The sequence below is a fragment of the Oratosquilla oratoria genome, chromosome 16 (assembly GCF_046742065.1).
Source record: "Oratosquilla oratoria isolate Oo_2021 chromosome 16, ASM4674206v1, whole genome shotgun sequence".
Taxonomy (NCBI): domain Eukaryota; kingdom Metazoa; phylum Arthropoda; class Malacostraca; order Stomatopoda; family Squillidae; genus Oratosquilla; species Oratosquilla oratoria.
The window spans coordinates 46878623-46896682 of NC_134792.1; the positions used below are offsets into that span (position 1 = coordinate 46878623).

An 18060-nucleotide genomic window follows, 5' to 3' on the forward strand; every position below is an offset into this window, starting at 1 on the left:
TCCTGTTGCAGGGAAACCGAGCATATTGTACACTCCTGCAGAATGCCCCATTTGTAAACGAGTCTTCTTCAACAAGTACTCGACCAAAAGACATATGATCCAAACGCATGGTGAAAATCTGGTGCCAACAAGGCCATACCATGCAACCAAGGGCGACTCTAGCTTCCCACACAGCAGTCAGCTCCAGAGCGCAGTTGCTGGTGGAGTACCTCCTCCCCTCAGCTCTCCATTGTCTGGTCTCTCGGCAGGAGCTCGAGGTTTGACCAGTTGGCAGGGAACAAGTCCAGCCTTTCCTAATGTGCATCAGGTACTGGCCACTCAAACACAACATGCACAGCCACAGCAACAACAGCAGGGAGGTTCTGAAACTCCCACTACCTCCTACTACTATCAGGCAATGAATGAAGGCCATACACCAACAAGTCAGGGAAGAACTCAACCATGAGGGGGCTCCACTGAACTTTAGTCATAGCAAGTGCTACAGGATGTGATAGTAGATCAGTCTCACTGGATGGAGAAGAACTCCTGATAACTCGTACCCAATTGGTAGATCTAAAGCCCAATTAGCAAGCACCTGGGCCAAGCAATAAGCATTCCCTGTAGAGAGTAAGGTTTTGGAAAGTGTCCAGAACAGCAGAAGGTAGCTTTACAATAGACAGTAAAGTTGTCGTATTTCTTCCTATCATTGTGAAAGAATATATCAGTTTCCCACCTAGTAATTGGCTGTATATTTTGAGTAAGAAATAAATTAAAGTTTAAATGGATATCTTTCATTCTTCATAACTGCAGATCTAAGGAAGTTCTGTAGATGAAAAAGTACAATTTCTGTATGAAGGAAGATAATAGAAGCTTCAAAATGTTAATTATGGACTTTGCTACAACATTAATGAGCACTATCGGGTAATCCCTGGCTAACCTACAAATAGTAGTAGTAATAGTATGAAAATAGAACCACAGTTTTTGTGTGAGAACATTGATGGAAGTATGATTTTCCTAAATTTTAGAGTATATTCTGAGACCAAATGGAATACAGAAGATATCATGTGTTGGGAACCCAGGTTTAGCTTTGGATGGATGTAATGATGTATGAGCAGTATCCAAAAGACTTTGGCATGGTTTTAGATGACTTGGGGGTGTTATTCAGTTGTCATCAATTCTAACAATAGTTCTATGATGCACTAGGTTGCATAACTCGGGAGAACCAAGGAGGAATGTAGCAATAAGTGCGTTGTGAATGTACAAGTGCAGTATGGGTAGTTTCAATTGAATCGTCATCCCATTTCTGTTTGGTTCTAGTTTACAAAGGAAGAACATACAAACAGTTATTCGGTTTAATTTTCCTCTGATTTTTTCCCCCCATCTTGTATGATTTTATAAATAGTGATGAATGAGGCCTTTTGCTTTAGGTGAGATATCTTTGAGTCCCCTCCCCCCCCTCACATCCACACACCTACCCCAGCCCCTCTTCCACTCCTCTACCCTCAGCCTACTCTTTCTCTTGCTTCTTCCTCTCTCATTTCTTGCTCTTTCTCCCCACTCTCCCTCCCCCCTCTATATTTTACCCCTCTAACAGATTTAAATCACCTTCTCATTGATGTCTGTACATAGCCTTCATTGTCATTTTTTTTCTCTTACTGCATTGTGTTGTTTTAAATTCTTCCTTCTTTACTTATATGCTATGTGCCTCTTGTGGTGCACCCTTGAACTTGGTTCAATATGGTTATGTAGTACATTTTGTCATGGTGGCAACAGTCCTTGGTCCACCCAATCTCTTAAGATCAACCTTTACCCTTTTGGATAATGGAGCTCATAAATATACCTGATCTATGGGGAGTGCTGTGACCATATATACTTACACACCTTCCCTTGCTCTAGAGAGGCAGTAATAGTGACACCCAGAGTGAGGTTCAATCTCAGGTTCTGCATTAAGTTTGTATCTTTTTACAAATGATGCAACATAATGACAAAACAAGTATGCATGGCAACTTCAAAATATTAAAATTCTTGCAACCAGGAATACTATTTGGTCACCATATGTTATTTTCTTCTATTTGAAATATAAGTTTCAAGATAGTATATGTGGATTAAGTGGGAGTTCATACACAACATTAGTTTCAAGATAGTATATGTGGATTAAGTGGGAGTGGATACACTTGAATGGTGTGAAGTCTTGAAGTAAATTTCTTCAAAACCATGAAGATACAGATGATTTGTACTGATTGGAAGGAAGTAGTGTTACAAGGTGTGGTGTGAGAGAAAAAATACGTACATACATACATATACCAAGGCTTTTTCCCCCTTACAAGGGAGGAAGCCAAAAAGAAAAAGGCATAAAATCATTCCCACCCATTCCATCCCTAAATACACTCCACTCCCCTCCACCCTCCCTCCCATCTTAGCACCTCCTGGATGACGGGTCATCCCTGCACCTTGTCCACTACCCGGGGTCAGAGGCAGTGTCGCAAGGCGTATTAGTATATTTAAAAGGGAGCAAAGTAGCAACTTTAAAGAAATGAAATTGTAGCAAATTCTGGTGGGTGGGAAAGTGAATTGTTAAGCTGTACAACATGAGGGTAGGTGTGTGCAGGAAAAATGGTAATAGTTAGAAATGCAGGAAAAATAAGAAAAAAATGTTTGGGGTAGTGGGAAACACAAACCCAGTGCCTCTCCAAGAAAGTTTATATTTGGGAGTAGTGGACTGAAAGAAAATGATGGAGGATAGGTCTTGAAAACTTCCTCATTCTTATCCACCTTCACCTCCTCCATCTCTTGTTACCCTTCTTCCATAAGATCTATTCCAATGGCCTGTGGATTCCAAAATGCTCTTCAGCCATGCCAGCTTTTTACTTTTGTCACTGCTGTCTTGCCCTCTCACAGTTGTTGCTACTTTTCTTGTATTAAGCATTTTTCTCCATATCCACATCAGATATATCCATAATATTTGCACTAACTATCATGTATGGTTTGCCATTGATTCGAGTTCAATGAGCCCAGCAAGGTTAGAGAAGAGGAGAGGCAAAGGGTAAGGATACCATCATATTATTTAAGGGTTACCTTTATTTCAAAGTGTGTGTAAATATGTGCATTATATATTTCACACATACTAAAAGGTCTTCTTCAATAAAGGGGTTGCCAAATCTAAGTATACTTCTACCCACTCAAATCCCACCCAATGGATGAAGGGTCAGCACTGTCACCCCTCAATCTGGCTCAAAGGCAATGCAGTGGGATCCACAGGAATGTCCCAGGAGCCCCCATCACTTCATTATGTGATGACAGCCACTACCCCCTTCCCCATCCACTAAACATTTGTGTGACAGACAAGAATATCTCATCAAAAACCATATAATTTTTTTCACTCATATTTTACAATTTTTTGCATTGTGTATATGTGTATATATATATATTATATATATATGTATATAGATATATATTATATATATATATATAGATATATATAATATATATATATAATATACATACACCATATTTATACATAGTCTAAAATAAAAAAGTAGGTATATATATATATATATATATATATATATACATACAGTCTAAAATAAAAAAGTAGGTATGTATATATATATATAATATATTTATACATACAGCCTAAAATAAAAAAGTAGTGTGTGTATATACATATACATATATATAGTGTATGTTATATATATATACACACACACACACATACCATCTTTATACATACAGTCTAAAATAAAAAAGTAGAGAAGTGGAGAGTAAAACACTTCAAGACAGATAAAGGTAAGATACAAGATACACAACCATAGATGGAATAGTAGACAAACAGGTAGATGTATACATAAAAAATGCAAAGCTCTACCTAATCACTCAAATAATGAAGCCAGATTATAAGAAAAATGAAAATGTGGAAAATACTCTGCACAAGAAGGGGTGCGAAACCAGATAAGGTAGTGGGTTGGGTGTCAAAGGAATGTGCTGAAGTCTATCCTTGAGCTTGACCAAGGAATGTCAGTCAGTCATTCCTGTGGCTTTCAGGAAACCAGAAACAGCCTTCAGGCAGTATCATAAGTCAGGGAAGATGTCTGGGGTTTGTTAGTACAGGCCAGTATGGGGTGGTCTGTCTTTTGTTGGGGGTTGCATCTGTGTCCAACCCTACTCTGTGTTGGTAATGTCTTAATGCAAGTGTAAGAGGATCCACCGATCTGCTTGCCAGTCATGGGCATGATAGAAAATATATTGGGAACTACTTCAGAAATCTGGACCACTAGAGAAGAAAGTATTTGTTATAGAAAATTTTTACATCTGGCATGGGGGTTCCTTGTGTTTTTAGCTTTGAGTCACAGATGCAATAGGAAAAGACTGGTGGGTGTGATGTTTACTTTAGTCTTCATTAAAGCATTGCAAAAATGGTCCAAATGCAAGCTGTGCATCAAAGAAAATCATATCCCTGCTGCCCATCTTCATAATTTAACACACACATATTAAATACCCGACCTTATGGAGTACTAAAACCAGCTATCGTGTCGCCTCTTTCTGCTCTCAATCAGTGTTGGCAATCCCATTTGATCTAGTCTTTCCTCATAATCTTGGAATCCTCAGTAAATAGGTTATACCTGTTTATTCCATACATCACTTCATGGATGTATGTTAAGAATATTACAGGTTCTAGTACCAACCCCTGTGGTACTTCACTTGTCACCTCTCACTAATTGTTTACTACAGTTCTGGAGTATATATCAGGAAATCATTCATCAATCCTGGGAACCCTGTACTTTCCTGCTTCACATTAATTGTTTGTGAAACATTAAAGGCCATTTAGAGGTCCAAATCCAGTCCACCCACCATCTCTCATGTAGCACATAGATTCATCTCTTGTAAAGACAGTACATTCAGTACATGGGACTTTTCATTTTTGGAACCAAACTGGTCGTTTGTCAAGAGTCCTTTCTCCTTCAAATATTTTTTCTGAATGACCTTCACAAACAATTCATACATTTTGGCTATCATTGGAGAACATACAGTCGTTTCACAACTTTGGTCACAAATTTTACTAATTCTTGGAGTATCAAAACAAGTCCCAACTGGCCCTGGGGCATGTTTTCTCTCTATCTCTCTCATATATATATATATATATATATATATGTATATATATATATATATAAATATGTATATATATAAATATATATATATATATATATATATATATATATATGTATATATATATATATATATGTAATATATGAGGAACTTGCTCTCATTCTGCCCAATACATATGCCTTTAATTTTTATTCACTTAATCTCTTACCAGTGAGCCTTTACACTTTAATACCTTTATTACTTCTTTATGTAATTTTACTGTTTTTTGTTTTTTTTGTTTTTTCCTTCTATTGTTGTTCCATCTTTCATTGAGGTGAGACTGTCTTCATTTAAGAATGAATACTTACCTACTTATAAATTCAGATATACCTCATTGTTTTAGTATTTTGTACACTTCCTTCCTGAAATGGAGAAAAGCGGTCCCACCATTCCCATTTATTTTGGTTTTAAGAGGTGGGCAGACTAGATAAAAGAGGTCCATCATAAATTCTAGAATATCTGGATTACTTGGGGAATTCGTAAATTAGATTAATAATTTTAGATAATCAGAAACCCATCAAAATTTGTCTACCACGTCTCCATCTGGAGGTGACCCGAGGAGCTGACGCCCACACCCAGGCCCAAGATCTTTCATGGAACTTCAACTTTTATTTCCACCGTATATATACATCAGGAGCTTTAAACCAGTACCTCTTTCCCTCATCCTGCTAGTTAAGTGGGTGACATAAAAACAACCCCACACTGATACAGACAGCTGTCTAAAGGTTTTATCCAAGGCAGAACAATGGGGGGCCCAAGGACTGTGGAGTTGTATATACCAAAAGAACTTTCCTACTGTAGAAAGTGGGGGTGCACAAGTCAAAGTGTATCTTCATGTTAACGAATAATTCCTATCCAATCACCCCGCTGCTGTGGGTGTGGTCATATCCAGGCAGTATCTCAAGGGAGAGTGAAGGATCAGGTGGCATGTGATATTTCTATCTCTCATATATATATATATATATATTTATATTTATATGTATATCCCCATATCATGATCCTTATTCTCCCATTCAGTGACTCCTTGATGTCATTTTTGTACTGTGGGCCATTCAAAAAATATTAATTTGTTCTTATTTTCCTTTTCCATATTCTACTCCATTTTCTTGTTGCAATTTAGTCATCATAGTCTAATCTTATTACATTTGTTTCATTTGGACACAATTGTGTAAATTTTTGTACCAACCAACAAGAACATTATGGGTACCAGTAGCACCCCCTGCGAGACTTGACTAGTTACTCTCTCTCTCTCTCCCTCCCCCCCTCTCTCGCTCTCTCTCTCTCTCTCTCTCTCTCTCTCTCTCTCTCTCTCTCTCTCTCTCTCTCTCTCTCTCTCTCTCTCTCTCTCTCCCCCTCTCCCCCTCTCTCTCTCACCCACCCACTCTCTCTCTCTCTCTCTCTCTCTCTCTCTCTCTCTCTCTCTCTCTCTCTCCCTCCCTCCCTCCCCCTCCCCCCCTCTCTCCCTCCCCCCCTCTCTCTCTCTCTCTCTCTCTCTCTCTCTCTCTCTCTCTCTCTCTCTCTCTCTCTCTTATTTGAATGTTTATGTTCACTATTGATTTCTTGAATTTACTCTGACTAAAGTGACTAAATACTGTACATGGTTTGTTTATGGGATGTTTGTTCATGGTCTTTTGATGATTCATCTCAATAGGACTGGCAGTTCCTCTTAGTGATTTTTTATACCATTCCTGTTATTATAACCCAATATTAAAGGAATTTTAGATGTGTGTTTGTGTTGTATGCATTGTCAGTATATATGTGTAAATAGACAATTACCTCCTTGTTTAGTTTCCCCTTCAGACTTAGAATCTATTGTTTGATGTCCTTTGGATCAGTTAAGGATTGTAAGGTGGGCATATGTTTCCAGTTGAACCAATCATCCTCTCACCATCATAAGGAGGTTGGCAAAGTTGAGATTAACATGCTAACCCCCAAATCCCACCCCCACCCCCCTAATTATCAACACTTAAGGATTCAAGAGTGGCCTGGTCTCTTGTCACACTGTTTTGAGTCATTGGTGCAAGACAGGTCCACAGCAGGGCCCGGCACCATAGGCAGGTTTACTCCTACTGCTTCATATGGTGACCCTCCCCTGACACACACACACACACACACACACACACACACACACACACACACACACACACTCACTCACTCACTCACTCACTCACTCACTCACTCACTCACTCTCTCTCTCTCTCTCTCTCTCTCTCTCTCTCTCTCTCTCTCTCTCTCTCTCTCTCTCTCTCTCTCTCTCTCTCTCTCTCTCTCTCTCTCTCTCTCTCTCTCTCTCTCTCTCTCTCTCTCAAGTTATCCACTCATTCAGGAAACAGATTTGAAGACGAACACTTTGACCTCTTATCATCCATTCTCACTTTCTTCACGTTTCATTCTTTTATCATCTTTCTTGTTCCATTAAGGCACCATATGCACCCAAAGCTCTTCTCATTTCATCCAGCAAGCCATCCCATTTCAGGTCTTCCTCATGGGTGCACTCAATATCCATACTTTCCACATTCATTAGTCATTCCTGGTTTATTTTTTCCATATCCCCAAACTGCCTGAACACTAATGTACCTTAATTCTTTTTATGCCTAGTCTACGTTGCCACATTTTTCCACCCATTTTTGAAATGCCTCATCTTAAGTATATAGTTCAGTCCTTTTAGCATCTCGTTATGTTCCAAGGAATCTTCCTATACATCATCTTGGGTTCAGTCCTTCTACGACCTTTGCATTATTTCTCAGCATTTTTTTATATATTCTTTGCCTTGGATGTTTTGAATGCTTTGGGTGCCTCTCGTTTCAGGGTTTGTGTGTGTGTATTTACCTAGTTGTATTATACAGGAAGAGAGCTGTGGTCATAGTGACCTGTCTATATATCTTTCAGCATCTAGTTTGATCTTTAATTATTGTATAGTTTTTGCACACTGTTGCCTAATCCAATTTGTTCCAAATATCTACCACTCTGTGTGGGAAACTATTCTTTTTTAAATCTCTTGTATAACTCCTTTTTGAGTTTCTTTTCATGTCCTTGTTTTTCTTTTATCCCGCTTTAATAAATCTTCTCTGTCGAGGACTTCCATTCCTTTCATAATTATGTAAATGACCAGTAGATCTCCTCTTTCTCTTCTTTGTTCCCGGGTTGATAGTTCCAGTTTGGACAATCTTTGTTTTATGTCAATTTAGTGAGTTGGTGCCATCTTTGTCGTTGCTCTTTGAATTCTTTCTAATTTCTTTATATTCTTTTTAGTATTGGGTGTCCATAGTGTCAAAGTATACTCCAGTCTTGGTCTTATCAGCGTGACTAATATTTTCTTTACCATTTCCTCATCCAAATAGTCGAAGGCCACTTTCATTAATCTTAGTATTTTGTTGATATGCTTGTCTGACATGTCTTTGCTGATAATTACTTCTAGGTCCCTTTCCAAGTCAACTTGCTTTTACTTCCTTTGAATCAATTTTATATTGCCCTGATATTCTATTTTTACTTTTTCCAAACTCCATTATACTACATTTCTTGATGTTAAAGTTCACTTCTGACTCCATTACCAGACTTTATCCAGGTCTTTCTGTAGTGATTCACAGTCTTCCTCCACTTACTAAAGAAAGTAAGCACAGAGGAAGATTGAATCACTACAGAAAGATGTGGATAAAGTGTGGGAATGGAGTCAAAAGTAAGCGTGTGTGTGTGTGTTTGCTTGTTTCCCTAATTGCAAAGTGCAGGTAAAGATGTATGTTCATAGGGTACTGCCTCCTTGTTGCCATCAGCTAATCCTGATCATTTTTGTGTCTGCATTGTGAGCAAGTGTAAGAAGTACTTTCAAACCCATGTATGAAGAAATGTAGAAACTAGAATACAGATTGGACTAGACTGAGTATTCTGCTAACCAATGAAAATGACTGGAAAATGTCTAAAGAATTATAACACCTGCCTGATGCAGAAAGACAAAAAACTGACTTTCCACACTGGAAAATCTCTGACTTTCCACACTGGAGGAAAGAAGGTTGAGGGGGATATGATCACAATGCACAAGCATGTAGGAAAAGAAATTTCCATACATTTGAACACTTAATCAAGAAGACAGTAATCGGGCGAGGGTGCATGAATATAACATGCAAAAGGAATGCTAAAGATGTTGAGATTTTACAAGTACATTAGCCTCGATATATCGAACTAATTGGGGGAAGAATTTGTCTTTATATCTGAAAGTTCGGTGTACCCGAAGGATTTGTTATATCGAACTTTGGGTCGGTTTGTGAGATGGAAGTTTGGTCCACACTGTCCAACCAGTGTACCAGTTACGTAGCTATGGGCAGGTGGACTAGTCTGACAATAGACGTACTGTAGTATGCGCCAGAAGTATGAATCCGGGGAACATTGTGAGGTGAGTTTGTAATTTGTGCATGAGATAGGGGCTGCGCATGTAAAACATTATGCACAGCTAAGTAAACACACGGGTCATGTATAAAGCCAGAATTATTGTATGGGCGTGTGGGGGAGTACAGTAATGTAGTGCTTGTGCTTGTGCATGCGTTTACACTTTGTATATGAGATGTCCTTTTGCCATCATGATTGATTAATGAAGTGGGTATGGATTCATAGGGGCCTTTCCCGTTTTCTTGCATGATTTTTGAAATGTATAGGTTTGCTTTAATATTTTGGTAGAATGTGTCTGACGTTCAATTGTTGACAAGACCTTGTATGTGGGAAGTTTCGAGTGCTTTTGAACCAGGAAGTAGTCATTACTGTGATGAGCGTTGTTTTGTTTGCCTGGCACAAACGAAAGGGTTGCATTATAGATTCGCGATAAATGAACAAATGTTATTCAGTGATGGTTTATTTATGAATTTATTTTACTGTTACATATTCTATATAGTACCATTTTCTTCTTGATCAAGTGCCCTTTCCTGCTTCGAGAGATCATGTCATCGATGAAGGGACATTCATTCCTTTACTTACCTGAAGTTTCCGGTGAATAAAATCGTTCAGCAAAACAGAACAATTATGTTTCATTGTGGTTATTATCTCCTTGTACGAAATCAGTACATATTCCTGTCGGGAAGATTTCGAACTATGTTTGAATAGGTTAATGATATTTAACCCATTCAACTCCGATGACAAGATGTCTTGTCATTTGGTCAAATAAAACAAAAAATCATAAAACACCAAAATGTTTGATCAAACACCAGAAAAATATGACGTCAGTCCTCGCTTCGCTGCGAGCGAAGCGAGGATTGACGTCATATTTTACTGGTGTTTGATCAAACATTTTGGTGTTTTATGATTTTTTGTTTTATTTGACCAAATGACAAGACATCTTGTCATCGGAGTTGAATGGGTTAATGATATTTAATAACGAAGGGGGGTGAGGTTTTGTATGTTGATTAGATCAGGTGCCCTATTGTGCTGCCTACGATGTATCCTTTTTTGTTTTTGTCTTTCGTTTATCTTTTTCAAGATAACTCGACATGTTTTCTTTTAAAAATACTGAACGAAGGACGCTTCCTCGGACCGAGAGGTTTCGTCCGTGGAGTTTCCCCACGCACACAATTGATTAAAATCGTGTGGCAGGAACTCGAGTATACGACCGAAGTCTTAAAATTGAGGGAGGGAGTTAAGGTGTGTATTATTTCTTAGACGATAACCAGCGCTTTTATCTATATGGACGATATAGCTTGATACCTTTCATGTAGGTTGTCGGGAGTAAACCGTAGAAGCCCATGTATTTATGTGGTACTGTTTGCACGCACCTGTTCCCCACGTGGTGTCTGCTTTATGTACTTTATTGTGGTTAACTTAATCGTCTTGAGGTGGGTCTTCCTGTCTGAAAAGGTCTCGGGCGATCACTAGCCCTTGCAGACAGGGGGCCGTACGCGAACGAATAGAAACGACTGGTTTTGTATATCTTTCATAAATGTCGCCATGGTGTTGGGTCGATGGGATTGGAACTGCCCATTTTGACAACGAGAAGCTCTTGAAATATATTATGGTGAATTTCAGGCGATTTTCTTCAGCCGTAGAGGAGATACGGGACAATAAATGATAAATCGTCAGGGTTTGATCATACTGAAATGTGAAAGGGTCATTTATTGAGGATGAGGGACCCTGGAAATTGGGTGAAGGTCATTTACCTCAAGATCTTGATTCAATCGTAACTTCATATTATAACTTACTATTACAATTATAACTTACTATTACAATATATATATATATATATATATATATATATATATATATATATATACTGTATATAATGGATTTTGAATTTTTCTTTTTAGTGATATGCAAATCCTTCAAGTGGTGAGACCCACTGTATGACCTTTATCAAGGCAAAAGCCGAAGTGTTTTATTCAGGAGCTGTGGGGCCACTGTCACCTGGGTTGTGGACGGGGACGCAAGCGCGAGCGATCAAGTCCCTGTGTGAGGCTCTGTGAGGATGTGTTCCGTGTGTCATGGTGTGGATGGGGTGGTCAAGGTGGTGCGGATGAAGAGAGCCGTGGATGAAATGAATGTTGCCAATTACGGATGATATTTATTTTATCGTTATTTTTTAATGCTTATTCGCTTCATTACTGTGGTATACTCGATGGGTTTTATTAAGTCTATTTTAGCTATTTCTCTGCTGTGGCCAAAACTTGACCTCGATTGATGGAACGTCTTCTAGAGTTGATCTTTCAACTCTACAGAGTGGACTGGCCGTAGAATGTCTAAAGAATATACTCAGGGGTCACATTTGGAAAACTGAGCTCAAAAAAATAGTTCTGATAATTGACAACTACTCTTTTGCATTTCCCTCCTTAAATCTCTCTTTGACAATGATAGAAACGAAAGTTACCGGAAATTGACGTGGAAGAAGGTTTAGTTGATGTGTAGCGTGACTGGAAGACGCGTCTAATAAGACATCGAAAATGAACAAATTTTTGTTTCTCCCGAGAGAATATTGCGCAATCTTTGCGTTGGATGGCAGTCGGTTAAGAACTATATCGCTGATCGTTGTTGTTATTATTATTGTTGTCATTTTTACCGCAGATGGAGTTGAAACTATAAACGTACTGTTAAACGGTAGACACAATCGTCAGTATGTAAATTTTGTTATGGAGACTCGTGAGCATGCATTGTAATTATGAAATGAGGGAGATGGCGATATATTAATTTATTCATTTATTGAATTGTCTTACGAAAAGAAGCCATGGGTGACTGAAGCAGTATTGAACACTATTCTCTCTCTCTCTCTCTCTCTCTCTCTCTCTCTCTCTCTATATATATATATATATATATATATATATATATAAATCACAACAGTCTCTCTCTCTCTCTCTCTCTCTCTCTCTCTCTCTCTCTCTCTCTCTCTCTCTCTCGCTCATACGTTGCACACACACATTAATTAAAACAACCAAAGCAGGATGTGTGTGTGCACGTTTGCCTGTTTAATCCTGTAATTTTTTTATTTTTGCCTGGTTCATTTTTTAATGTTCATTTCCTCTTCTCTTATTCACAGCCATTATACTTGTTCTTACTCAAAAACATGTCATACAATCCGATGGAATCTTTTCAAAGATAAAAGGTAAACACAGCATAGACACGCGCCATATATATATGTATATATATATATATATATATATATTTATATATATATATGTGTGTATATATATATGTATATATATGATGAATATATATAATATATATTATATCTATATATAAGATGAATATATATAATATATATATATACATATATACACACACACACATATGTGTGTTAGCACGGAAATATAGCGGCTCAAGGACTTGCACAAATTAGACCTCATTTGGTTCACAGAATAACGTTCACGCACGCACTGTGCACTCATGTACGTTCGTATCTTTTTGAATTGAAACTATATAGAGTGGTGGTGCGAGATAGAGAGTTTGCCGCAAAGAAATTAATTGTTCAGTAAGGTCATCGTGATAGGTCACTTCTGGACCGTCGATCTATCCCTTGGGAAGATCCTGCAGCCTCTATAGCTTAATGCATTCGGGAGGTTATATATATATATATATATATATATATATATATATATATATATACACACACACACACACACACCCCATCGTTCCGATAAGTTTCAGGTTTGTTAGTGATGGATACAGGTAGAGAGTGGAAACGAAGTTCTTTGACCCTTTCTTTATGGATGGGTAGTTATATATTCGGTAGAGGGGGTGGGGCTTGAGCGCACGTCAACGGAAAAAATATTTGTGTAATGGAGGAAGTTAAACCGAGGATTGTAGAGCATACTTCCTCGTGACGTAGTGAATAGTAATTGTTTAACCTTTTAACAGCAAGGAGAATGAAATACCCCGCGGGTTTCCAGGAAAATCTAAACAAAAATGTGTGTGCGTGCATGAATGCATTCTAGGGGTGACTACTTGCACAAAAAGTTAATGAAACCAAACGCATACATGTACACACGAATTGTGTTAAATTTAATTTAACGTTTTTAGGAAAAACGGAGAGTCACATCGCAGCTTTAAAAACTGCGTGGGGTAACAGTGAACACTGGGATCGCGAGGAAAGTTCACGTACCAGCGTTTTTTTTTTTTTTTTTTTTTTTTTTTTTTCTCCTCCCAAAGCCGATGCTCTCCCGTGTTGAATGGAACAAATGTAATTTTACCCTCGCTCCTGCCGGCTCATGACCTTACTGAAGGAGGCTTGTGTTCGCCCTGCACGTGCTTCCGTGGGGGGTAAGTTCCCGTAGAGGACGTGGGGAATGTACTGAGTGCGCTAAGGACGGGATCTGCCCCTGTGGTCCTTCATTGAAGGAGGACCTGCGAGTGGGAGGGAAGTCCCCACCCCCGTTGTATCTTTGAGTTTTGAAACTTGAATGTTTGTCAGAAGAATTTAACAATACATATGGTCTGCAATCGGCACTTTACGGCAACCTGGCCATTTGTGGAATTATATATGGGTCATAACTTCATGAGTTGAGGCTTCGAATATGATTGGAGGAACTTGTGAAAGGGGTCGTGGAGATGGAACACTTTGTAGTCAAGGTTTTGTATAAAACCATGGACAGAACGAGAAAATATTTGTGTGGAAAAAATACAAATGTAATCAGTGGAAGATGCACTCATACAATGCACTGCTTACTGAGATAGTAGACCTGACCATAAAAGGAAAGAAAAGTGTGGTGACGACACACACACACACACACACACACACACACACACACACACACACACACACACACACACACACACACACACACACACACACACACACACCTCTCATGGCGCTGTGGTTAGAGCTCTGGCCTGCCACTACGGAGGTCCGGGTTCGACCCTCGCCCGGGGCTGAAATAATATCAGTATCGCAGCGCTGAGGGGTGTTACTCCAGCTCTCGTGGGCGGGGAGTTGGGTGTGTGTGTGTGTGCAAGGTCATAGCATTACCCATAGATCGGACCTACGAGCTCTGAGCTCTCTTCCAGGAGGGAAATAGCTGTCGATCACGAGTCCAACACGTGATCCAAAGACCAAGTGAATACACACACACACATATAAAGTTGAAACGTCTGTCGGTGCTCTGCGTAGGCCAATAAAGTTGCAAGTGGCATAAAACTCGGCAAAGGAAAAAGGAACTCGGACGTATTGTTTAATACACATACACAGGGTGTGGATGTACTCAAATATCCAGACTCGCTCGAACGCATAAACACGCGTATTCGCAAGTTCATGTTTGTTTGCTTTTATAAAATATTCACAAGTATACATAAACGAACACATCAAGTGATAAAAGATAACACATACAGTTCAAGTGTATTTGTAAGTCTTAGATGTTTTAGACCCAAGGCCTGCAAAGAACTTGAAAAAAGAGTATTTTCTATTGAAATGATGGTAAATAGATTATAATGAAAAAATATAAGCAAGTTCGTAGGCAGAATAGATTAATGCAACAGTTTATATAAATTTGTTCATAATGAAGTACATTGAAGTCTTTGTTTTGGTTGACGACAGACGATTCTATACTGGCGAAGGGGTGAGCCGAGGTCAAGGGGAACCCCAGTCGAACGAGACCTCGTTTTGACCCAAGGTCAGCCGTCGGCCGAAAAGAATCGTCGGTGTTTAGTCCAAACGAGAAGGCGTGAAGGTGCGTCCGCGAGCGTACTGAAGGGATCGACAATGATGGGAGGCTGGGGCGCCCGTTTCGGCATTTCCCCGGCTCCTTGAATTGGTTATTTCTTCTCGGCACGTGTCCGTGGCGCTCGTAGGTAGTCGGAAGTACATTGCCGGGTTTTGAGGTTGTAGTGCGTGTAACACTTCCGTATACCCCCCCCCCTCTCTCTCTCTCTCTCTCTCTCTCTCTCTCTCTCTCTCTCTCTCTCTCTCTCTCTCTCTCTCTCTCTCTCTCTCTCTCTCTCTCTCTCTCTCTTTCTTTGCTACTATTTGATTGGTGTCTGGCTTATATGGCGGACTTTATACTAATACACGAATTACCAGGATTAATATGTTTATTGCCAGGAGTAAATTGTAGCATTTAAGAGTTACCAGGATGAGAGTTTGCGTTGGTGACGAGTACGAAAGTTGACACTTGAATACCAGGAGGAAAGTGACATTTCCCAGGACGAAGAATTTAACATTGATTTACCAGGACGAGAGAAAGAGAATAGTTGTACTGCTTATGGCACGATGTAAAAAAAAAAAAAAGTAATGTGTTGCTCGAGGAGGACTTTGACGGGATGTACTCCTTGCAGGCGACGCCGTGTCCGGCCCGTCGTGGCTCGGAGGAGCTCCGCCCGGACTTACAGGAGCTCCTCCCGGACTCTCGGCGAGCCAGGGGCCCACCGAGCATTACGGCTTCGCGGGCGGCGGCGGCGGCGGCGGTGGCGGCGGCAGCGGTGGAGCCGGCGGCGGCAGCGAGGGTCTTCCCTCTGCCGAGATGCCTTTCTTGGCCCCCGTGGGGAATGACGGGGGGCTGGACACCGGCAGGTGGGCGACCGTTACCCGTACTGGAGGAGGTGGGGGAGTGGAAGGAGGAGGAGGAGGGAGTGTAGGAGGAACCACGAACGTAGCACCAGGAGGAGGAGTAGGTGGGGGAGGGGCTAGCGGAGGCGGCAGCAGTGGATTGATTGTCTTTGGGGATAGGCAGGACTGCGTGTGCCCCTTCTGCCACAAAACGCTAAGCGATAAGTACAAGGTCAAGCGGCACATCGAGGACGTGCACATCCCTTCGAGTCACCAGCACCAGTGCCGGCTGTGCCACCGCCGCTACAAGAGCAGGAACACCCTGCAGAACCACATGAGTGTGTACCACCGACCCCCGAGGAACCCGACATGACCCGCGCGGTGGTCGTGCTTCTCTTTCAGGAGGGATACCGTCTCCTTCCCGGCTCCCCCTCCGCCCCTCCTTGGTCTCGGCGCCACCCGCCCCGACCCAGCCCGCTGTCGCCAGCACCGCCGTCGCCGCTGGCCCCGGAGTAGACCCTCCGGTCCCAGCAGGAGTGCATGCCCCGTCTTGTGAAGGAGCGCCAATAAAATCTTTTTAATGAAAGAAAGATCTCGTTTATCATACGCCCGAAGACTGTCACTTGTTTAAGTCTGACTTTGGGTGAGTTTGGCACCTGGCCTATACTGGGCCCACCCCACAACCCCCTATCCTTCCCCATTGCGTCCATTGAAGGTCCATCAGAACCCACTTGGCCCCGATTCCTTCTCCTTTCCCTCGTCCTGTTCTTCCTTCTCGTTTTCCTTTTCTCCTTCACATCTTCCTCTTCCCATTCCTTCTCTTCCTTCACATCTTCATATTCCTGTTCTCTTCCTTCACTACCACCTCATACTCCTCTTCCATTTCCTCCTCCTCCCCATCTTACCTCACACTCCCCCCATTCATTTCCCCTCCCCCTGCTCTTCTTGGCCTTTCTTCTGCTGCTGCTGTTGCTGTTGCTGCTGCTTCTGCCTGCTGCTGGGGCTGGTGGCTTTCTCTGACTGGGGCTCTCTCTTCTGTTGCAGAATGGGTTCGGTGCCAGGTTTGCCACAAGGTTCTCGGGGGCCGGCGCAGCCTGAAGCAGCACATAGCTTGCGTTCACGCCCCCGCGTCCCCCGGCCACCAGTGCAAATATTGCCGCAAGGTGTACAAGAACAAGCACACACTGTATAGCCACGTTAGTCAGTATCATAGGTACCACAACAACAGCTTGCAGGTCGTGTCCGAGACGCGATCGAGCGATCCCGGAGGCACGCACGGAAAAGGAACCCAACCGGCCCAAGCATTGTAGACAGACTGACAGTCGAAGGGAAGCAAAACGACGCAAGGGCTTCGTGGGGTCAGCACCCAGATACCTCGAACTTCGTCAGGCTTTTCTTTTTTGCTCACGTCGTTCTCAAGCTCTTCCGTAGTTCCTCAAGTCTTCAGTGTTACCGCCGCCCCCCCGCCCACCTCAGTATTGGGTCTCCTGACCCCTGACACCCCCCCCTCCTCTCTCTATCTATCTATCTATCTCTATCACACACACACGCACACACACACAGCTTTCACACACGCACACACACACACACAAATTCAAGCACTCCCTCATATTCTCCTGCACCGCAATTTTATATTCTGTTTCATTCGCTCTCCTTTCCTTATCTTTATCCTTGATATTATTATTATTTAAGTAGCCGGTGGCAATCCTCTCCTCCGTCCGCTCCAAATGTCATCTCTTTTCATCTGTTATTTTCTTGTCTTCAGCTTTTCACCATTTTTGCCGATATGTCTCATCATCGAGTTTGCCATCGTTATCATTCTGAGGCTACTCCTCATTTCTTGTCCTCCTCTTGCTCCTCTTCCTCCTACATTCCTCGTCTCACCGTCCACTTCGGTCTTCCTTTATTCTACGTTTTCGGCCCAGTTTCTTCTTAAAATGTTCAATTCTTCCCCAATCCACGTTTCCGTCTCTTTCCTACTCTCTCAGCATCCTTTCTCT

The 18060-nt window shown here is 41.3% G+C and overlaps 1 protein-coding gene across 13 annotated transcripts in view; it reads left to right on the forward strand.

The window, feature by feature from the left end:
- Positions 1–18060, forward strand: part of LOC143033965 (uncharacterized) — a 253952-nt gene that overhangs the window by 55979 nt on the left and 179913 nt on the right. Inside the window, exon 6 of one of the 13 annotated variants that reach the window (XM_076199709.1) lies at positions 15850–16448. The exons of 11 other annotated variants lie outside the window; for them this stretch is intronic. In XM_076199709.1, coding sequence (XP_076055824.1) covers positions 15850–16433 — 584 coding nt within the window. In that variant the 3' untranslated portion in view covers positions 16434–16448. Of the gene's footprint in view, positions 1–11; positions 761–15849; positions 16449–18060 lie in introns of those variants that run through there. One more of the 13 variants, XM_076199711.1, reaches the window with a different exon arrangement.